Source organism: Mustela lutreola, chromosome 5 (assembly GCF_030435805.1).
Source record: "Mustela lutreola isolate mMusLut2 chromosome 5, mMusLut2.pri, whole genome shotgun sequence".
Lineage (NCBI taxonomy): Eukaryota > Metazoa > Chordata > Mammalia > Carnivora > Mustelidae > Mustela > Mustela lutreola.
In genome coordinates, this window is record NC_081294.1 from 83,166,949 (window position 1) to 83,190,433 (window position 23,485).

Consider the following 23,485-nt stretch of genomic DNA (forward strand, 5'->3'; position numbering starts at 1 on the left):
GATTTTTCAAAAATGTATATGTGCTACCATGATATGACTCTTTTTTTTTAAACTTAAAGAGTTTGAGCAAAGAGATCACAAAACTCTGTCTCAAATCTACAAATTCAAATAAGAACTATGTTTTTAAGGAGCAGTACTTTTTAGGTGGCTGGCTTATCTTTGTTATAGCTACCGTTAATATGTTTGACCTTTTCAGCAAATCCTTATAAAGGTTTAAAATAAACACAGTCACCTTGGCATGTTTGTAACTGAGCATGTTTCAACTTCTGGGAAAGGAGACAAAATGAGAAAAGTGAAAATATAAACTGTAAATATTTAGCCTTAAGGGTTGGCTTACATCTTGTCCCTTATAATCTTTTCCCAGAAATCAACTCAGTTACATGAAGGGAAGATCAGTAGCAGAGAGTGAACTCAAGAGAAAAGTGCTGCCGACTGTCAGGCAGCGAAAGCGTTAACAGGGCTGAGTAAGGCGATCCTTGAAATGAGTAAGACTCAGAGTTGTTAAAGTTTTTAAAGCGCAGCAGCAGCAGCGGCGGCGGCTCCTGGGGAAAAGGCAGCAAGTTGGAGGGAGCCTGGCCAAGCAGAAGATCGTGCTGAGCTGAACTCAGCTGGGGTTACAAGCTCAAGGTTAGTGGCCCCCCGCACGTCTCCCCAGAGCTAACGTCTTTGGAGAGTTGTCTCAGGAAGGCAAGGTGCCATCTCTCATCCTGGTGTGTCAGGTTCTCTTTGCTGACTGGTGGGGCCCCCCACCCTCCCGCCAAACCTTCCAGGCTGCTGTGCACAATTTTGGCGCTTGTGAGGGACAAATGACCTCTTCCCAGGAGACTTCTCTCAACTGGAGACTTCTTTCCAGACGTCTAAGAGGAAATGGTTTCTGGAATAAGGATGTTTTCAGACCACACACATACACTCACGAGCACACGCAGGTACAGCAGCAGGCACAAACACACACACACACACACACACACACACACACACACACCTGTATACACTACTCCATCTTGATTTTTGCAGGTTCTGACCACAATCCAGAATTCCTGTCTCCTTCAGGTGAAACTGAGAACACTTGTCAAAGTAACTAAACAGGCTGTGTGACTTCATCTTGTGGGAGGAATATTGTCTTGGAGGCTAGAATAATCAGGGAAGAAAAGGCAGGGGAGAGGGAGGGAGGGAGAGAAGGAGGGAGAGGAAAAAGCTTCCAAGCATCCTGGCATGTAGTTAAGGCAAACAATTTTTGAAAATCGGTTTCTCATAGATATTTTTCTTGAACATTGCTAGAACAACATAATGGGGGAGGATGTATAGTGAAGGAAATAATTCTCCATCTGCATGAGATTCAGATAAACATATCAATGTAAATTTGTCTGTTTGTGCTGGAGATAACAGATAAACCTAAGGGAAGAAGGCCTAGATAGCTTCATAGAAGTCGTGTTCTGAGGAGGCCTTGATTTGAGAACCAAAACCAATTGTCTGGCAGGGAACAGGAGCTCCTTCCAAGCCCTAGGTGGGAGAAAGGAGCACATATGCCACTTCAACTGGCCACTCTTATCACTGCTCTTGCTTGCACACAGAAAAGCAGTGAGTAAGTCGTCAGTCACTGTGCTGAATGCTCCCTCTGAGATCCAGCAGGCAGGAGTTGAGCCTTCTACCTGCTAGCACTGAATCAGAATGAGTCATTTGAAACTTGGGTGCTGGAACAAAGTAACTTGCAGACTGTCTTATGAGACACTGCCTCCTTGTAGGTGGGATATACCTCCCAGAGCAGTCACATTCTTTTCCTCTCTTCCTTTCTCATTCAAACAGGCAAGAATTCTGACGCTCCCAAGAGACCGGATTTACCTCCCTGGCCCAGCTCGCCCTACAATGCGGACTTTCCCCCTCCAGGTCAGGACTGGAGTTTTAAAATAAAATGGATGATCTGACGTTACTTGATCTTCTGGAGTGCCCCGTGTGCTTTGAAAAGCTCGATGTCACAGCCAAAGTCCTCCCGTGCCAGCACACCTTCTGCAAACCATGTCTCCAGAGGATTTTCAAGGCCCACAAGGAGCTGAGGTGCCCCGAATGCCGGACCCTGGTGTTTTGCAGCATCGAGGCACTGCCAGCCAACCTGCTGCTCGTGCGTCTTCTGGATGGTGTGCGCTCGGGGCAGAGCTTGGGAAGAGGGGGCTCCTTCCGCAGGCCCAGCATGCTGACCCCACAGGACAGCAGGAAAAGCAGGACTAACCCCAGAGGTCTGCAGTCCAGCCCTTTCCGCCTGGTGCCTAATATCAGAATCCACATGGATGGGGTAAGAAAGATCTTATTTGTTCATATCATGTCCATTTAGAGGTTGGATCTATGTATACCAGCAGCTAGGGATTATCTTCCTGTAGTTAGGTTTCAAAGAGTGCCGCCACTGATTCCCCAGAGATAAGTTTCTGTGGGCAGTGATCATTTTACCAAAACCTGGTGGAATCCTGAGCCTGTCTCATCCACCCAGGAATTCTTAGAATTGTTCAAGTCTCCTAGGCTCCTCCTGCTTCTTGTCTAGAAGGTAGTAGCACAAAGAAAGCCTTTGTGATTATTTTTCATCTTTTACTTCTGCTGTTTGCATCCAAAGCAGTGCATGGGAAATATACAGAGGAGGGAAAAAAGAAAGAAAAACAAATCCAGCTGCCTTTTGCTTTTGAGATCTTTGAGAAGTTAAATGTCCGGTTTTGTTTTAATTTTACCCAACCCCATCTTCCCACCCCAAGTCCTAAAGTGCTAGTATGACAGTGCTCGTTCATGATGCATTCGGGAAGCTATCAAGATAACTTGAACGCCCGAAGACTGTGCAGGAGGAACCCGTATCTGTGGGTGGACTGCTCGATCGGAAGGCTGGGCTGTGAAGTACAACACGTGTATACAGCAGCCCTGCAGATGTCTTCCTTTACAAAATGAATCAAACGTACTTAAAATGCTCCTCAGTGGCTGCCATGACCGCAAGGGCCCAGGAGTGGCGCACGGGAGATCCTAGTCGTGTGTTTGGTGTTTGGATAGTGCAAATCGCTCTGGCCAGCCGTGCACAGGGCTCCGGAGGGAAGGTCTCCATCTGACGTGGCGGCGAGCCTTTTGTGGGAAACTGTGTTAAGGGCACATCTCAAGAGGAGAACACAGTCCTTGTGAGCCCTGTGGGATTATGCACACTGTAACCCCAGGAGTCATTGTGTCAAAGTAGACACAGAAAGCCGTGACCTGGGTGGCCGGCACACTTAGAGAGTCAAGGCTGGCTTCTGTGAAGTCTTACCTAAAGCGAAGCGCTTTAAAGCGAACGGCAGAGTCCCTCAGCTCTGTTGTGAAGAGTAACAGCGGGTGGAAGGGTCATCGCGGATTCCTTCCCGCACAGGAGAATCGGCTTATGATGTGCTGTCAGGACACTTGTAAAATGTTCCTTTCAACAGCTCACCCCCTCCTTCTGTTCAGTGCATCTCTAAGCTGCCCTTGCAGTAGGGGAATGTGGCAATGGTCGAAAACGAGAGCGGGAAGAAACGGGCATTGGTGTGATTTCTTCACTGCAGACTTTTTATTGCCATTGTATTGTGCTCCTCTGTGTGACCACATTCCAGAAAAGGGCTTGGCATCCTTCTTTCTTTCAGGCTTCCTGTTAGCCCAAGGACTACTCAGCAATCAGAATCCACAGGCCTGCAAAAGGCAGGGTGTGGGTAGGCAGCAAACTTCTCTCAAGTGCCTTGTTTGTAGAGAATGGGGCTCCATGGAGGTCAGCAAATCCTCCTTTGAATTTCTAAGACACAGCAACCACCCCTCCCCCACCCAGCAAGGTCGGACTTGGCTCCTGGTGGAGTATCTTCACCGCTAAGAAAGTGTTGCTAAACTAGGAGGAGGCAAGTCCCTAACCTCTTGGAATGTTTTTGTTCAGGTTTTTATCTTTTTTGATGTGGCTGTGTTAAGAAAAGGTAGCCACAGAGGTATCCAGGGCTGCCAAGTTTTTGAACCGTAGAAGATTCCAGGCCCCTCCTGGCATAGGGAACTGTGGGACTGAGAGGTGGTGATATGTAAGAGATAGCCGGTAAGATACTGCATGTCCCTGGAACTCTTTCACAAGGACTTGTAATATCAGACAAAGGTGCCAGTGACGGGGTCGTGCCCATCATCTGAGCCGCACTGGAACAAGTCCTCGTCGGGAGGCAGCAGCCCAGAAGCAGGCTGTGGGCGGCTGCTGCTTTCAGGCGGGCCCTGCCTTAGTCAAGATACTCTGCAAGAGAGCAGAGCTGGCAGCCTCCCCCAGCCACCCCCGTTGCCTTCATTTTCTTAGCCATCCTTCCTTACTTGAAGTGGCTCCTCTCATCCCTTTCACCTCTCTCAATGGGGTTGTGAACAGACCTGTTCCTGCATGTAAATATGGTTGTCATTCTGCAGCCTGTCTCTGCTTCCAAGAATGTAGCTGTCTTTCCTGTGAGGGCACAAGCAGGCATGCCTCCCTCAGTGAAGAGAACTGAGTCTTGTCTGGGATGCCGCACTGTCCTGAGAGGCAGAGGAGGCACTGGCATCCTCGGTCAGATCCTCGCCCTCTCTGCCTCCTCAGGTTACCTAGTTCAGTCAGCCCCTGGTAATACTTGCTCCCTACCTTCCTCCAGGACAGTGTGAAAATTATCTTTGCAACACACTCTCAGTGTCTTCGAAAACACATGCCCTGTAAATGCAGAGTATCATCATTATCATTAATTTAAACCTGCTGTATGACTTTGGACAAGCCACTTAAGTTTGCTGGGTCTCAATTTAAAATTCTATAAAATCGGAAAATATATTGTAAAAACAGAGAGCCATTGTGAGGCTTAACTAATTAGTGTTTACATAGCACGTTGAGATCCTTAGATGAAAGGCATTTGGAAGATCATTATCATAGTAAACATTATTATTGACTGTTTATTGTGCCCTGCCGTGCATGAGGAATTCCACAAGACACAGAAGGAGTGATAGCGCTTGGCAGGACGGTGAAATGGGTATTATTACTGAGCTTCAGTCTGGGACGAGTCCAGCCCAGGATAATACTAAGTATAAAGTGCTCCCTGAAGAGGGCATAAATAACCTGTTGTCGCAGGGTACCATTTTGTAAAACACCTTTTCCAGGGGCCACGGTGTTAACCTGACATTCTCTAAGAGTTCCCTTCCCTCCCTGTCTGGGAGTTCGTGAAGCCCAAAGCCTGTTCTGCTCACCCAGGCTCATCTAATAGATGAGCTCGTCGGGATTTTCTGTTGGCTCAAAGAAGCCTGGTGCTTCTCGTGCCAGTCGGCATGCCAGATGGATCCAATAGTCCCACTTCCTGGTGCCAGCCAAAGAGAGAAAAAACAGTCCATTGTGCCTACCTGTCCAAAACCCTCCCAAGCCTACTGAGTAAAAAGAAAACCTGAGGCATGGCTGTCGGTTCCTACAGCATGCGGTTCTTTCAGACCAACAGGTAAGATCAACAGACCCTTGGACAGCCTCCCGCCACACAAACCCTACCAGTTCTTACTGCTTCCCTCACAGCAGTTAGGCAGAAGGAACTTTACATGCCTTCGAGAAGATTACAGCCTCCTGAATAGCTGATCTCTCTTCCTCCTTACTGTGTGAATTTTTAGAAATATTTCTGAATTAAGACAGGCAGGAAAGCAGTGAAACTTGCAAGCTTAGATTTGAAAAATATAAGAATTCAAATCCTCCTGCTGCTGCTCGACAGTTGTATACTTTGGGTGAGTCCCTTGAACCTCAGGGCCTCAATTCCCCATCTGTGAATTGAAGATAATAGTAGCGCCTACTTCAGAGGGTTGCTGGGAGAAATAAATGAGGTGATTCATGTCAATTAGCTCTTAGCACGGGGACGGCTCATGCTCAGCAAATGTTAGCTGGTATTGTTATTGAAGTGACTCAGGACTTTTCGCTCTAAATTGCCCGTCCTCTTTCACCCGCTTGTTAATAGAGTGCCATCCAAAGATGGTCCCTGGTGTCCTGATATCTGGCCTGTTTGATTTTTCTCCACATGACCCATGGCTGTGATTCAGATGTGTGATTCTTCCCAACTTGCACTGGCTTAGCAGCCCACTTCCAAGACCCTGAAGGAGCTAGGAACTGATTCCAGGAGAAAACTCACTAGCTGGCTTCTCTCCCCAAATAACAAGCTCAAACGAACACCTCATGTAGGTGAAGAACTTTCCATTCCCAGCATCTCTGATTCTTCCGTAACTTCTCTAGTTGCCCTTCTCCTGCCTCTCTATCCCCAGCACAAATGTCTCTGCCCCAGTTCTTGCAGGGCCGGACTTTCTCTCTTCTTTGTTACACATCATGCCAACCACACACATTTCTGTCTCGCTTGCCCCAGCTCAGCGAGAACACACCTGCCACCTCCAGCGCACAGACCAGGTGGCTGTGTCCTAGAAACTTCTTTAGCTGGTGTTGCAAGCACCTGAGGGGAGGAAATCAGGTCAGAAAACACACAAGGGAATTGAGCTAAGTAGAAACCAGAAGGTATCCAGCTTCTTCTCTGGGTCTCAGCTGCTGTGTCCTGTGACAGAGACAGTGCTTTCTGCAAAATTGGCAAGGAGACTAAAACTAACCCAAGCCTCTGAAAACAGCAAGCAGAGGCCACCTGGGTCAGCAAGGACCGCATGCGACAGGTGGAGGAAGACATAAAGCAGGAGCTAAGGTGGAGAAGTCAGGAGACCCAGATGGTTCTCCACCTTCACACACATTGGTGCATCTTTTTAAAAACCATATGTGCCAAATTGGCTCTGCCCCCAGCCTCTCTTTGTGTACATCTTTCCTAGTTACAATCCCTTCCCTTTTATTATTTACCATAATGTTAGGGATATGTCATCAGATAGAGCTGGGTTTGTGCTGGGATTCAATTTGCTTTAGGCAGGTCACTTAACCTCTCTTACCCCCAGTTTCCATGTTTGTATAATGGAGATAATAATGGTGTGCATCTATCATGAGCCTATTGTAAGATTAAAATGAGATAATGTATGTAAAATGAGTACAGATGCCTGGCACATCACAGATGCTGATAAATGTTAGCGACAGAAAATAACAAAATAGTAACAGTAGAGGAGAGAGTCTGCTGGCATGGGATTTGGAGTTCAGCCTCACATAACCATCCAGAGACTTCCATTTAAAAATGAAGCAGAGGGGATAGGGAAAGGAAGGGGAGTTTTAAAAAGACAAGACTATAGTGATAGAAAATAATGGTTCTGAGTGGTTGCTGGAGACTATGGTGTTTCGAGAGACAATGTGACCAGAAAGGGTCATGAGGGAGTTTTCTTCAGTGAGGCAACTGTTCTGTACCCAGACAATGGTGGTGGTTATAGGAGTCCAGGTATCTGTTTAAAATTCACAGGCATGTATACCAGGAAAGAAAAAAAGAGTCTGTTTTACTGTCTGATGTTTAAAATCTTTTTTAAGATGGGAAGAGAGCTCTTGTACACATCTTATAGTCTCTGCCTGATATCACCTGGCCCAGTCTGAGTTCCTTTCATCTCTTCGCGGACTGGGTCAGTGCTGTTTTTGAGGACTTGGCCATCATTTGAATGGCCAGGGTAGTTCCTGCAGGTGCGTTCCTCTGTGTTTTAACGAGCGATCCTATTACCTGTTTCAGTTTTCTCATCAGTTAAAGCTGTCTGGCCGAAGGGTGGGACACGCACAGCAGCTCCGCTCCCAGAGGGTGGCCAAGGCAGAGGGGTGGGGCGGCGGGCTCTCCCAACGCAACCTCAACTACCTACCACTCAGGGCAGGTCACCTAAGGGATTAGCCAACACATATTTTTGTGTTGTTTTCCTTTCCTCTTAGGAAAGGTTGCCTGCCCATACGGCCCTTCATAGGATAGAGAGATGATGCGAGCAGGAGGTAGAACGTTTGTTCAGTCATTTTACTCACAAAAAGCATCTTCATCTCTCCCGTTGCAGACGCCACTGCATAACTTTGGGCTGAGCTGGGCCCCGTTCAGATACAGCTCTCTTCACTTTCCTTCTCATTTTCTTTCTCATTTCTTTCTTAAATCATGCATACGTATTAGAGAAGTCTTTCATAAGGCATGATCTACACGCTACAGAGGGATGTTCTTTCAAGCTCAGGGTCAAAGCTTAAAACAGAGCTAAACAGGGGCACCTGGGTGGCTCAGTCAGTTAAGCATCGGCCTTCGGCTCAGGTCATGATCCCAGGGTTCTGGGATTGAGCTCTGCATTGGGCTCCTTGCTCAAGCGAAGAAGGAGTCTGCTTTTCCTTTTCCTGCTCTCCCCCACCCCCAACTCATTTTCTCTTTTTCTCACTTTCTCCCTCAAATAAATAAATAAAACCTTCACACACACAAGAAGAGAACTAAACTTTTTTTTCTTTGCAGCAGCACTTGTCAGAACTTTTAGCATGCTGATGAAGTAGGAATCTCTAAGTGATAACTATAATAAGAAATGTTTCCCACATTTCTTTGACAGTGGCATGCCCCTCTCCTCCCTTTTATTAATACCTTGAATAGTATTAATTGTACATGCGACAAATTTGGGAAAATGTCTCCTACTAATGCAAAGGCAGCTGAGCCCACAAAGAGAAGCTGTGTTGTAATTAGAAACTACGGACTCATTCCAAGAAGAGTTTCAGGCAAGTTCTTGCTATTAGAAGATATTTTTGGAATTGAAACTCACTGTCACCACCTTCTGTAGTGTTTCTTTAGCTCCTATCAGTGTCCAGCTGTGTAAGCACTAGGGGAAGACAGCAAAGTTAGGATTTTCACCTTTCCAGTGCTTACTTTCTAGTGGCAAAACCAACTAGTCAATAACACACACACACATATATATATACATAAGTGGATATAGATATACATATATATATATATAAATGTGTGTGATACACACACACACACACACACACACACACACATACACACACACCCCTGACTCAGAGATATTACCCATTAGACCTGGCTCCAGTAGGAAGGGAAGGCAGCATTTCAAGTAGGAACATGACCCTGTACCTTTGGCGCTGTCAAACCATTAGAAGATGTGTTACAATTTTCTTTATAGCACTTAAGGGAAAAAGGAAATAGTATCATGTTTGATATTCGCTGTAAGATACATCCAATTTTAGAAACGTTAAGATATAAAGAAAGGGGTAGCTTACGTATTGTCTGATTCCATTTATATAAAATTCTACAAATGGCAAACCACATAGTTATTTGGTGAGGGATAATGCAAATGTTTTATGTGGTGGTGTATAGGTTTGTCTAAATTTATCAAACCGTACACTTAAGAATAGCTGCATTTTTTTCCTCTACAAATTATAACTCAGTAAGGTCAATTAAGACAGGGAAGTCTTAGACTCAAGAAATGATGATTTATTAAGATGATGATTAATAAATGACATTTACTAAAATGTCAGTGAGGTGATTCAGTTTGAGAGAAATGAAACTTGGCCAACCAAAAGAAATTTCCTAGAAAAAAACAGGTGTTTTAATGGTCAGGAAAGACATGGTCAGGGGGTGAAAAGGCAGCATCTGTTCTGGGCACGTGGGTGCTAGGTAAGACAGGACAGGAATAGCTGGAGTAGAATCAGAGTTGGAGGAGAGGGAGAAGGAAACAGACACAGTAGAGACCAGGTAACTGGATACCTAGCCTCAGACCACCACTAGGAAGACACATGTTGGGTACTCTGTATGGTAAAGTCTCTCCATAGCCACACTGGTTCTGTGTCATCTCGTGGCCCATGGGCTGTATCTGCCTAAGGGATTCAGTGCAGCCAAACACTGCTAAAGTGGCTGGCTGAGCTTACTGGGCAAGTGAGGAGCCGTGTCCACCTCCTGGCAGACACAGCCATTTTCCCCCATTGAAATGGCTGGGATACCCAGTAACCCTAGCAGATAGGAATGGCAGCCAGTGTGTACAAAGTAGGTGGTAGAGCACAGGCAGGGAAAGAAAAGTCCCTTTGTCATGGGCAGGTTCCTGCAACTTGGGTCTGTGTGTCAGCCCCAGGGGATACAGCTCCAGACCCCAGCTCAGAAGCCAGGGGGTTCAACAGAAATCTTCTAAGCACCTGCTCTGTACCAGGCTCCATCTTGAAAGCCCACACCAGTACAACCTCATACCACAGATGCTCCTGGCCTCAGACTCAAGGACTCAATTATTAGCTGAGTTCGCCTCTGATCTCTGTCATTTCTCCAGTCTTTTATCTAAGCCCAAGAGGAACAAGCAACTTTTTTGGTTTCTCAGTACAGTGCTCAGAGCACCCAGCCCACAGCCTGGCCCATATTAGGAACCCCCAAATATTTTATAAATGAATGAATAAATAAATGAATACCTTCATGTCTGTGGTTGACCTCATGGAATCATGGAATAACTCTTGATGATGCAAGAATGAACTCTTCATGAATCAAGCCATTAGAGAGCTATGGGAGGAATAAGCAGCACGTTATTTTTGGTGTAAAGTCATGCAGTGACTGAAATCTTCTAGATGTGAATCACCTTACTAATACCTTCCTGGGTGACAGCAGAAGAATCAAGGCATATACTCCTGGGGTGCCCCAAACAGATCACCCCAGCCCAGAACCAGGGGTTCAGCCAGGCGAGAATGAAACTCTCCACCAGTCAGGAAACTGGCCCACGTGGCCACTGCAGCCCATGCTTAGGTCTCAGTGTAACCTTCACTCCTCTGGGAAGTCAGCCCTCTTTCAAAGTCCTAATCTGGCCATAGGTTCCTCCTCAAGTTCCCAGAGGCCCCAGTTCTCTGGCTTCCACAGCACGCATCAGACGGTATAGCATTTTCCAGTCACTTCTCTCTGCCACTGAACTCTAAGCTCCATAAGGTTAAGGAGGTATCTTGTCTCCTCTGTCCCTAGCAGACTGGCTGAAATGCAAACAGCTTTCAGTAAATATTTAATGACTGAACGCGTGCTGCTTGCCTTGTTGTAAGAAGCTGCAGTTAGACTCAGCAGCTTCATGGCTCAGGAGCTCCTGATGTCTTCCCCTGAGGCTAGAGGGAAAGGGGATATACCATCCATTTTGTTCCCAGGATCCCTTCCAGCCCCTGTCTTGTTGACAAGGGTGTTTCTTGATGTCAAGCCAGGTGTGTTAGGAATGGCACGTAGGTGCTTACAGGGGATTCAGAGGTAATTGGGAGGTGAGAAAAGAAGTCAGACCAGAATGGAGCCAGAGAGAGCACCAACTGCCTGACATGCCACAACCCTCTGAGCAGGGTGCCCTGGATCTGCAGAATGAAGGATGATATCGATGCACACATGGAAGTATTCTAATTGGTTGCCAAGGCAATGCAGCAGAATCAGTGGGCATGGGGCAAGAATAGAACTCTGCAGAGCTGTGTTCAGGAGGGGTGTTGCTGATACCACCAAGCTGCATGGATCTGAGAAAAGCAAGGCTGCCCTCAATTTCATTTGGGACTTCTGCTTAATTAACAGGAAAGGTGAGAAAAGGAGGGGCAGAAGAGAAAACTCCCTTCCTGGCTCTCTGGAGAAGCAGGAAGGACCATCTTCTGTATTTCAAATTTCTCCTTGGAGTGGTAAATTCCCATACATGAGGGAAATCCATGTGGACTGTCTCCATGCTTGAAGGCAGGGGGAAATAGAGTGAGTGAAGAATGGAGGGAGATGGCCGCGTTCTCTTCCTCCTGAGAGATCATAGAAAGACCTGGGACACAGAAGCCTGCCTTTGAACAGGAAGGACATTTCCCATCTTCTTCTTTTCGGAAGATTCTGCAACACTAGGATTTCATTTTCATTGTTGTTAAATTTTGCAGTTGAGACATGTTCTGGGTTTCCTATCTTCCCCATTCTAATGGTTATGCCAAGGCCCAGCGAAGCAAGTAGATCTCATCCTGTGCAATGTTTGTCCCGATTGCTTGGGCAAGGAGGGAGGGACCAGGAAGGGGAGAAGCCAGACAGGACGAGGACGTGGTTACCAGTCAGCACCTTAGCCAACGGCCATCACATGGTTCATTCATACCGGGTGCCAGACACTGTGCGAGATAGCCATGGCTTTCCTTAAATCCTCCAAATAACCCGTGGAGGTCTGTGATATTTTCTCACTTTAGAAAAGTGGCTAGGAAGTGTCAGAACCAGGATGTGAACCAGGTCTACCTGCTTCCAAGGACCGGGCTCTTAACCAGATCAGTCCAGGGGACCAAGACAAGCATGGTGGTTCCCTTGGAGTTCCACGGAGCACTGCACTAACTACCATTGCTGGGTGGGAACTGTTGGCACCAAGAGTACCATTCTAATGTTGCTGATAAGCTTCCAGAGTATAATGTCATCTGTGGCCAGCTCAGTTCCATGTTAATGAAATGCTGTGTCTTGACTGGGTGCCACTTGGTCAGAAACTTAAGGTTTTAAGTAGTAACAATGAGTTTAGATGATTAGGGAAACGAGACAGGAGGAATGGAGTCAGAGAAAAGAGGAGGTTAGAGAAGAGAAAGGCAGAAAAGTTTGCATCTATGATCTGCACTGGGGTAATAGAAACCAGGGAGGGAAAAGAGGAAAGGGAAGCAAAATAATCAAGGGGCCAAGTCCACAGGGCCAGAATTTGGGGAGATAACGTTATCAGGAGCTAGAACAAGCCCCGATCCAGAACTGCTCTCCTTTGCCTAGAAATGTAAACAGAGTCAGAACAAAATATTTAGGTTCCATTCCTCTTGGAAACCCGTCATCTGGACAGGCAAAGTGGCCCATTATAGGTGTGGACAAAAAGAGCCTGAAATTCAGGAAAGTCAGCTTCTAATCCTACCTTAGCGGAAAAACCAGCCATGTGACATGAAATGTATCTGAGTCCTTAATAGATGTTCACAGCTACTGCAGTTACAGGAAAAGTCCCAGATTCTCTGAACCTCCAGATTCTAGCATCTCAAATGTAAAACTTGTCCTTTTCGTATTTTACAGAGTATGATGCACAAGAATTTGGATTTACGTTTTTCAGAAATAAAAGTTTCTGGAACAATAGGTACCACCAGTTATGGGCCCTTAGAGTCTTCAAGGGGCTGTGCTAAATACTTCATCTGCAAAATTTCAAATCCATAGAGCAACACTGTTTTACAGACAAGGAAACGGAGGTTCAAGAATACTGAGTAGTTTGCCCAAAGTTACTCATGTAGACTGACTCCAAGCCCACATTCTTGACCACTCTTGACATTATGCTGGTTAACCTTGCAGCAACACTAGCTCTGCCTCTCTTATGCAAAGAGTATAAACAGCATATACCTTCTTTAATGTATTATGTGGCATTTGTAAATTTCTCTCAGGTCATGTTACCTTTGTAAATCTTGTCACTCCAGAACTACATAAGACCAACCATATGTGCAGGGATTGAGTGAGGCTTCTAATTCCTTTGTATTCTAGAGTCACATGTCTAAAAGAGATCTTAAATGTCCTCCAAGCCAGCCATCCACCTCTCCTGCACTTCAGCCCTCTCAGACTTGCCACAGAAGTGGTGCATTTGAATCTCCAGCATGGGGGAGTCTTCTGTGCCTGAACACACTCTGTTCCCTCCACCTCTGACAACAGTATTAGAAACGTCTTCCTGAAACTGAGCCAACAAAACATACTTGTCCTTTCTTTCCATGAGTGACTACAGGTTGGTGAAGGCAGCTAGAAGAGGTGCATTTTATTCTTATTTCTTATCTTCTTCAGGCTGAAATACTTCACTTAGTTCATCTAGTGAGCTGGTTTTTCAATATTCTTAACCCAGGGGGTGAGATTGAAGAAAAAGAGCAGGAATGTGAAGTCGTAGTAGTTGATTAGAAATCCCAGTTCTACCTCTTGTTAGCTGTGAGACCTTACGCAAGTCATTTAATCTCTCTGAGCCCTGATCTCTCCCTCTGAGAATGGAGTAATATTACCTGCCACATATGTTGGCTCTGAGGATTAAATGAGATACTACACATGACACACTCAAGGACCGGTCCGTGAATGCCTGCTGAATACATGTGAATGATTTTTGTTATTCTCCCCTATTATAGTTGCCAGTCTCTCTGCATTGGTATTCATCTTATTTCACTGAGAGCACCCGGTCCAGGGTCCACTTGCTTTCTGTTTAAACCATGCACAAATAAGCATAACAGAGTTTTGTCCTCTGAAAGATCTCTGAAGTATTTATACACTGGGTTTTGGGTGGCTTCAGGAAGAATTGCCAGACTCCTAGAGAATCTGTCTTGGGATCTCTTCCCAGTGAAGAATCTCTAGGTTTAACAAGCATTGCTAAAGCAACACTTTAACAGGAACGTTATTCTTGCAAACACCAGAGAACATACCTTTTCTTTGGCTCTAAGTTTTGGAGGTCACATTTAACATTTCTGTGGGTGTATGGTAGGCTGCTGGCATAAACTCAATAAAATGAAGATATTCTGCACTGTAGTAATAATACCCCTGGTATGCAGTCATGACCTAAACATATATTGAGTGTTTGCAAGGTGCCAGATACTAAACAAGGCACTACAGTATGACCATAAACAAGATAGACATATAATGTACACTCTCCCAGGAAAGATGAAAAGAACCAAGAACTCCATGGTCTTAGTTGGTACCCCAGAATCAGACCCTGTCACGAAGATTGAATGCCTACAGATGATTTGGGAGGTGTAATGACATTGGCAGGAGAGTGGAGATATACAAAGATTTATACAAAGGAGGGATGGTGGCTAGTCAAGATGTGTTATGAAGCTGGTTACCACAGGGGGTGACTGGAACTTCATCCTTTAGGAAAGCTCTGGAAAGTAGCTCAGAATTATCCTGGCCAAGAGGTGAAAGATCTTGGGTATTTAAACCCTTATGCCTGTCAGTCATTGGTTAAGAGATGCCCCAAGGAGTGAAGTAGATTCTAGAATCTCAAGGGAGGCTTCCTAAAATTGTAGGAGCCCACTATTGGAAGTCAGGCTGGATTGCACTGAAATGGTAAAAGTATCTGAAAAAAGGTGGGTTGAGTACCATCTGCATTACGCATACACACTGAATTACCAAAATCACAAATTATGATAAATTTGCTGTGTAAACTAACTCTACAGAAAGGTTTGAAATAGAGGGTAAAAGGGAAGGTTTCTGACCAGAGTAGTCCGAGAACACCTTGCTAAGTGGAGGCATTTTTGCCGAGACCTGAAGGATGAGAGGAAGCCCATTGAGCAGAGAACTGGATTGCAGCTCTGGAGAACATCCTGAGTCCTGTGCCCAGAGGGCAGAGGGCGCTTAGAATCTGGGGAACTGACTAGAGACCCAAAGGGCTGTGGGGAGTGGGGGAGAGTTGGTGGGGAGCAGTAAGGTGAGCAGTATGAAAAACGGCTGCAGAGGGACCAAGGTGCCGTGGTGATGAAGGGAGATTGGATCCTACTTCTAATGAGAAAGATCCAAGATGAGAGCTGACCTGATACCCAGTTTAATATATACTTTGGCTCCTGTGTGGGAAGTTAATATCTGGGGGACAAGGATGGAAATAGAAGATCAATTCTAGTCTTCTGTCTGGGGCGCCTGGACTGAGATGGTGACAGTGATAGAGATAAGTGGATGGATATGTGAGCAAATCTGGAAGCAGAAACAGGAGAATCTGCTGCAGTTTGGTTTCTTTCTGTGTCACTCACCTTCACTGTGCTAAGCACTTCCATTTAACTCTTGCAACCTCTGTGTGAGGATTACCTTCCTCCCCATTTTACAGGTGGGAAGACTCAGGTTTGGGAAGATTAACTTGCTGAAGGTCACACCAAGAATAAGAGACAAAGATGGATTTGGCCAAAGTGCTCTTAAGGAGCTCTGTTGTAGCATTAAAACCGAGAGGTGGGGTTTGGCCACATGTCACTCTCTCTGAATGTGTATGTCACTGTTTGCTTCAATAGTATTCACTTGCAGGATGTCCGTGAAGCAGAGGGAAAATCACAGGCATTAGGGATGACTGGGTGGCTCAGTTGGTTGGGCATCTGCCTTTAGCTCAGGTCATGATCCCAGGGTCCTGGGATCAAGCCCTGTGTTGAGCTTCCTGCTCATCGGGGAGTCTGTTTCTCCCTCTCCCTGCCCCCTACTCCTGCTCTCTCTTGATATCTCTCTCTCTCCAATAAATAAATAAAAATCTTTAAAAAGAAAAATCAGGGTGCCTGGGTGGCTCAGTGGGTTAAGCCGCTGCCTTCAGCTCAGGTCATGATCTCAGAGTCCTGGGATCGAGTCCCGCATCGGGTTCTCTGTTCAACAGGGAGCCTGCTTCCCTCTCTCTCTCTCTCTCTCTGCCTGCCTCTCTGCCTCCTTGTGATCTCTGCCTTTCAAATAAATAAATAAATAAAATCTTTTAAAAAATTAATTAAATAAATAAATAAAAGAAAAGAAAAGAAAAAGAAAAATCACAGGGGCGCCTGGGTGGCTCAGTGGTTTAAGGCCTCTGCCTTCAGCTCAGGTCATGGTCTCAGGGTGCTGGAATCAAGCCCCGCGTCGGCCTCTCTGCTCAGCGGGGAGCCTGCTTCCTCCTCTCTCTCTCTGCCTGCCTCTCTGACTACTTGTGATCTGTCTGTCAAATATATAAATAAAAATATTTTTTAAAAAAATCACAGGCATTAAAACCAAAAGCCATCGGTTTGAATCCCAGCCCTCTCACTTGTTGACTATTATTATGACTTTCTGGACCTCAGTTTCCTTCCTAGTAAAGTCACATAATACCTACTTCCAGTGCTTGGTCTTGAGATTAAATTTGGTAGGCTGTAAAGCTGGTTCAGTAAGATGTCCCAGCATCATTTCAGCGCACCTCCCCATGTGCCTCCAGCTGGGAGAAAAACTGGGGCCAAATCAGGCTCCCAGCCTTGGTTCAGGAGACTTGATTCTGAGGACTCCGGGACAGGTTCCTTCAAAGGGGAACGCATCCAGGCAAATTCCTCCCATGACTCTGGGTACTGCGTAAAGGCACTCCTAAACCGAGTTCATCTCAGGCTTTTTTGAAAACTGCTACCTTATAAGGAATCATAAAGCATAGGTGCTGAGAGCCACAAAGGGCTATAAAAAACATCTCACCCAATGTCTTCCACATACATGGAGTCTAAGACTTAGCGAGAACAGGCTTTCCAAGGCCACAGTGAATAGACAACACGGACCAAACTTCAGGTCTCCTGAATCTCAGTCTGAGCGGTTGGTGTGTCGCCAAAGAACCTTGCATCTTCCGCAGACCATTGTAATTAGTTTGCTGGGCTTTGGTCAGAGGCCTCCAAAGCAGATTTCGGCGTAAAGAATATTTTTAGAAGCATGAACACATTCAGATCACGTGTAGTGTTTTGCAACGTGGCCTCTTCAGGGCACTTTCAGACCTGCGGCGCCCAACTGCAATTTGGTCTGAGAGGCAAATAACCATTTACACAGTCTCACAGTTTATGCCAATTTTGAGCCTCAAAAGGCAGTTTCCAAAGACTCAGAGGACAGCACAGGGAGGAGCTAAACGGAGAGACATAGACTAAAACTAAGTGGCAATGAAACCATGTTTCAAATGAAGAGCAAAAGGTCTGAAAACGCTAAGCATGGAATTAGCCACAACTGCTTCCAACATCATGGATATTGTTATCCAAAAGCACTTTTGTAGGCAGCCATTGGCCTCACTCCAGCGATTTTGGTGTTGCTTTTCAACATTTTAAATTATTTCCAAAGAATAGAAAAATGATTCCTGGGTCACAGGAGATGACTATGTTTGAGTCATATATATATAATATTAACTTATAATATTATATATATAATAATATTAATTTGCTCCCATATATAATATTAATTTGCTATCATCTGTGTTTGTAGAACTCTTTCAATTTCAAGTCACAGAAACCCACCTCAGGCTACCCTAGACAAAAGTGGGACTTTGTCAGCTCCAAGAGCGGCAACCTCGGGGCCTCTTAAAGACCCAGATTGTCCTGTCAGATCACTTTCCCATGTCTTGACTCCACTTTTTTCTATATATTGGCATCATTAAGTCCGAATGCAAATGACATTTTCCATGATGCGTGTCGAAGAAGGTGCATCCTCCTGGGTTCTTAGTTACAAACAATAGAATCTACTGCAAAAACAAGATTGAAGAGACAGGATTCATTAAAAAAAAAAAAAAAAAGATGCAAGGTAGTTCCCAGAACTCCTAGGAGGGCTGCAGAGCCTGATTTGAGGCCACCTTGCTCTGGCCCCTCCTCCTACTGCTGCAACTGGAGGTCACCCTAGCGTTAGCAAACTCTGCCCTCTTCCCACCAAGTGGAGGCAAGTCTACCTTGGTAGACACAAAGAGTCTACCTCTTTGTGTCACTAGCTCCCAGTCTGAAATTCAAGTCAGGTCTCTCCAGTTGACAAGACCTAATCCCTGACTGCAGGCCATCCTGATAAAGCTGGCGTCTGAACTTGTTCATTTTGAGGTACTTCCTGTCCCCCACCAAGATGTATAATGTAGGTGAGTTCCCGAACATGGAAAGGGGGTTCAGATGCAGGGCATTTGAAAGAATCCTGAGTATATACTGTAAGAAACACTACAACAGCTCAGATTTACACTATTCCACTCCACAACTCCAGGAAAGAAGGAAAGTCTTTGCACCACTTAGTTCCATACGTACCTGTCAGACTGAAAGGACCCAGAAACTTTGAAAAGTAAGGCCTGATTCTAAATCCTAAGGCTCCTTTGTGTCTGATCCTGACAAGGCTAAGATGGAATCACGTGTCATCTTCATTTCCCTCCATCCGAAAGATGTGTTCCTTGAGCTTTTGTTTAAGATAGCCACGCTGACCTACCTCACGTGGTCTAACTTTTATTTTTATGGCTGTCTAATTTCTTCCTTGGACTAGGGGGAAGGGACATAGTACTTCTGATAAAGGGAAGTCTGGCAGTTTTACCAGTGGAAGTCTGCTGAAATAGAAAATGAGATTCTTACCTAGGAAGAATATTAACAGGATGTAAAATTGCCATTGGCACTTAGAGGTACATAGCAGGGTCAACAAGCGGGATCAAAAGGAACCCAGTAGGCAAGGCAGATGGCAAATACAATTCTCAGCTTCATTGAAAACAGGGCAGAAAGTTAAAATGCAATCCCTCAAAGAGCTTTCACAGGTAGTGTGATATTTGATAGCAGCAAGAAGCTGATGGAAATTTTTATACAGATGCTGAAATTAGCTTTGCTAACACATACTCCTAGGGTGAACACCACCCAGCCTGACTCTTGCGAAGTTGCCGGGGGGAGATAAAATGAAGAGGGCAAACTGGTATCATTTTTGAAGACAAGAGGATTTTTTTGGAGCCGTTGCTCTCCTGCAAACATCCTTTTCTTTTCTTTTTTAACAAAAGAGTTTGTAGTGGGGAAAAATCCTGAGGGGGTCATCTTTAGATGTCATTTGTGACAGTCTCCCTAATTTGGTAGTAAAATTAAGGACGTGTTGAGTTGAAGAGTTTACTCATTTCTCTGGAAAGCACATTCTTTGACTCATTTCAAGACGACTCCTGCCTCTTTCTGGCCTGTGGGAAAGGAGAGAGTCACAGAGAGAGAGAGAATATGGCTGTAGTGGATGGAGTAACATTCAGTATTCTAGGCGCAGATAGGGAACTCCTGCAAGATTCTTTGGAATGAAAGGACTGAAATACATTAAATACAGAAAATAATCATTGTGATGAATGGTTAAAAGGATTTTTTTTTAGCTGTGGTCTAAAAAAAAAAGTCTGGGCATCCAGTTTGGGGCATGTACTGTAACCACAGTGATGGTGTCTTTTTTTTTTTTTTTCTTTTTTTTAAGATTTTATTTATTTGACAGAGGGAGATCACAAGTAGGCAGAGAGGCAGGCGGTGGGGGTGGGTGGAGGGAAGCAGGCTCTCTGCTGAGCAGAGAGCCCGATGCAGGGCTCGATCCCAGGACCCTGAGATCATGACCTGAGCCAAAGGCAGAGGCTTAACCCACTGAGCCACCCAGGTGCCCCAGTGTTGTCTTTTTTAACTGAAGTTGCTGACTGCAGCTGTTGGTTCAGCAAGAAAATGAAGTTGGCCAAACCAGATGTTTTAACCTGATGTTGATTTTTATTGATACTGTTTAGACCAGTGTATCCAAGGAAATTTCCTTTGCATCAACACAGTTTATCAGCTCTCTATGTGAGGACTTTTTCAGTTGTGATTTGCAAAATTGCTTGCCAAACTAATTTGAAAAAAAAATGGGAGAGGGTGACTGGAGGATTGGTGGTTTCATGGAGATCTGATGAATGGATCTCAGGCATGGTGGGATATATGAGTTCACAGTGATCTGAATTCTCTCTCTCTCTCACTCTCTCTCTCACCTCTGCCTGCTACTGCTTTCTTTATTCTCAGGGAAGTTCTTTCCAGGAGGAAAATATTGCAGGCAAAGTCTCAACATTCTTAAAGTTCTTAACCTTAGAGAAATGGAGGGTATCTTCTTCCATGGCAGCTCTACCAGGAAGACTCCAGTTAGCTTACCTTGGGTCCCATGTGTCTTTCTGAGCAATTACAGTGAAGAGGATAGAAAGAATACTCTGATTGGTCAGGACAAGGTCCTGCAGCCAACCTTGAAGCCAGAGGACAGGACAGTGTCCACCTTCTGGCAACACAGGGACTGAGCAGAATTACTAGGGAATAAAGGCAAGGTGGTTCACAAGAGGAAAAGAGTCTGTACAGACAAATGTCTCAGTAAGAACACATTTAAATCCTGGGTATGTTTTTAGGATTATTAACTTTCATGCACAGCAGTTAAAAGCAAAAGGGAGATAAATTCAGAGTACCCCCCAACACCTTATTATTTCCCTGAACCCTATCGTTTTCTATCTAGTCTTTTCACCACCGCACAAATCAACCTATCAAAATCGTGCGCAAACTTTTTAAGGTCCTGTTCAAATGCTGCCTCTTTAGGAAATCTTCTCCGTTGGTCCCCATGAGATTCTGTCTCCCTCTTCTGCTCCTGTATCCCGACCCATCTGGCACTACCTTGCCCCGCCTTTATGTGTATTTATAATATGCGTGTTATATGCGCATGGTTTTGCCTTCGGCCTGCTGCCCCCCCACCAGATTAAAACTCAGAAAATACTTTAAAAAGAAACAGACTTGGGGGGCAAGAGAAGGAGGAAGAAAAGAGGCTGAGTATTCCTTGTCTCTTTCTCCTCCATGACTCAGTTCCTAGCGGGCAAGGAGTCTGCAATATTCAACTCTTCCTTTCTCTATGTCTTGCACATAATAAACACTGGATGCATGGATGGATGGATAGATGGATACATGAATGACTGTGTCATTACAGCTGAGAGGCTGGCATGAACCTTCCCCTTACACCAGTAAGGAAGAGCTCCAAAGAATGAAGGCATTAAGATGAGCTGAGTGAGCAACCAAGAGCGTAACAATACAAGGTGTCATAACCACCCTGAGAACAGATAGTACATAATACATTTAAATTTCTGCCGAAGAGAATTTGTAATGAATGAATGAATAATGTAATGAAAAACGTACCCTCCTCTCAGGCTGATGAAGTACCAGAACCCTTCCTACCATCCTTTGTAACTTCTTCCTAGGTTTCCTGAAGACGGGGAGCTGGATTAAATGTGGTCAGGTGATCCTCAACCCTGTCGCTCACCCCCCAGCTCTCGGCTTCCTTGGAGTTCCCACTACATGTTTTGGGTTTTGTGCTGTAGCATCTCCGTAGCACCAGAACATCCAAAAAAACTGCAGTTCTAGTTAAGTTCTGTTCACAGAGAAAGAAGTAAGCAGACTGTGGAAACGTGCCCTTGTCCCTTTGGGCTGTGGATCCTTCAGTGATCCACCTCAGGGCTCCGCTTAGTTTTCATGCAAAATGCTCCCATTGAAAAACATTCTCTTGTGTGTTCTGAGGATAGTTAACGTGAAATAGTAGACTCGGTTTGGAGGACTTGTTCTTTCTGACAGAGCTGTTCAGAAAGCCAAAAGTGCAAGAACCCTAGCTCAGCTATTTGTAGTTGTCAGTTTTTCTCCGAGAAATGGCACTACTCGGTTTTGTCGGTGGTGTTTACCCTCAGGCCATGTCTGATTCCATAAGTAGTCATCAAGTGAAAACTGATGTGTGCTCACTTGTTCATCTGGGGCTATATTAGCCCCACAGTCAATAGTCAGTTGACACACTGTGTTAAAAATCACTAAAAAACTGTTCTGAGCCATCTTCATTTTACTACCTAGAGCCATCATCATTTTTAAAAAGATTTTATTTATTCATTTGAGAAAGAGAGAGCATGGGCAGGGCATGGGGCAGAGGGAGAAGCCGCTTCCCGCTGAGGAGGGAACCCATTGTGGGGCTCGATCCCAGAACCCCGGGATCATGACCTGAGCCGAAGGCAGACGCCCAACCAGCTGAGCCACCTGGAGACCCCAGGCCATCATCATTTTGGACAAGAGTGATGGCAGTCTTCTGTTAAATTAAGAGAAGAAAATGTTGAATTTCAACTGTACTCATTTTAACAAACATTGCCTTTTGCCCCAAGAGCATTAGACTGGGCATTGTGGGGTTTTTAAAGCTGGAAAGAACTAATACCGTCAGTATTTACATGAAATACTCTAAGTATCATTCATCCTTTCAACAAATATTTATTTATCAGCCACCACCATATGGCAGACAGATTGCCAGGCTCAGGGGGAGACACAGTGGAGAAAAGTGTACATGCAGTTTCCTCTTATAGAGCATTCAGTCTAGTGTTAGATAGTGAAACACACAAATAATTGCATAATTTTAAGGTGTGACTTAAAGTGCAGTTGGTCCTAACAAGGAAAAGCCTTGAAAGCTGTGGCTTCCTCGTGAGGAGGGATATTTTGGGTGATATTTGAGGAGGGAGACATAATTAAAATGAGTATCAGAGACCCAAAAAGGTACTTTCTGAGAAAGTAAAGGGTAAGTCAGGATGAGCCAACTGAAGAGGTGGGCAAGGGTATTTGAGACAAAGGAAATGGCTTGTGCACAAGTCCTGAGGAGGGCAGAATGAACTGCTAGAGGAAAAGACAGAGGCCTTGGAAAGAAGGAGAAAGGAGTCATAGGGGAGAGAAGGGGGAGGCAGGGACCCAGTCAGATTTTAAGGACAATGGGAAGCCACTGGGGTTTTAGATGAAAACAGTATAATACAGTTTACATTTTCTAAAGATCATTCTGGCTGCCTTGGTGAGAACCATTGGGCAACAGGAAGACCTATTAGGAGAACATGGCCAAGGGAGGTGGTAGTGAAAGTGACGTAGAGAGAAGTGACATATTTGAGATCCACCTTGGAGACTCGGCTCGGTATCTGTTGACTCTCTGAATTTGCCCTTTGAAGACTTATGCCCAAGTTAGTCACTGACCAGCAGTTGGGCACTGACAGCAGTCTGTTGGCTCTGTCAGAGGAACGAAGATGCCACAAGATCAAATCATTCAGCAGAAGTGCCAAAAACAGAGTAATATTTATTTAGTACCTGCCAAGTGCCAGACCCCATAGATAGGCATTATTCCACTGCTTTGTGGAGGAAGAAGCTGACCTCCATTGAGTTAATGGAATGTTCCTGTGGTTACAAAGATTATAAGTGGTAAAGGGG

General features: G+C 45.1%; 1 protein-coding gene across 7 annotated transcripts in view; it reads left to right on the forward strand.

Moving 5' to 3' along the window:
* Positions 1-469: 469 nt before the first annotated feature.
* The window catches only part of SH3RF2 (SH3 domain containing ring finger 2), a 125,562-nt gene continuing 102,546 nt past the window's right edge, over positions 470-23,485 (forward strand). For all 7 annotated transcript variants that reach the window (XR_009353946.1, XM_059174944.1, XM_059174945.1 and 4 more), the window contains exons 1-2: positions 470-627; positions 1,804-2,287. Coding sequence is in view for 6 of the 7 variants with exons in the window: in XM_059174944.1 (XP_059030927.1) it covers positions 1,910-2,287 (378 nt within the window). In the remaining variant the exon portion in view is untranslated. The remainder of the gene's footprint in view (positions 628-1,803; positions 2,288-23,485) is intronic.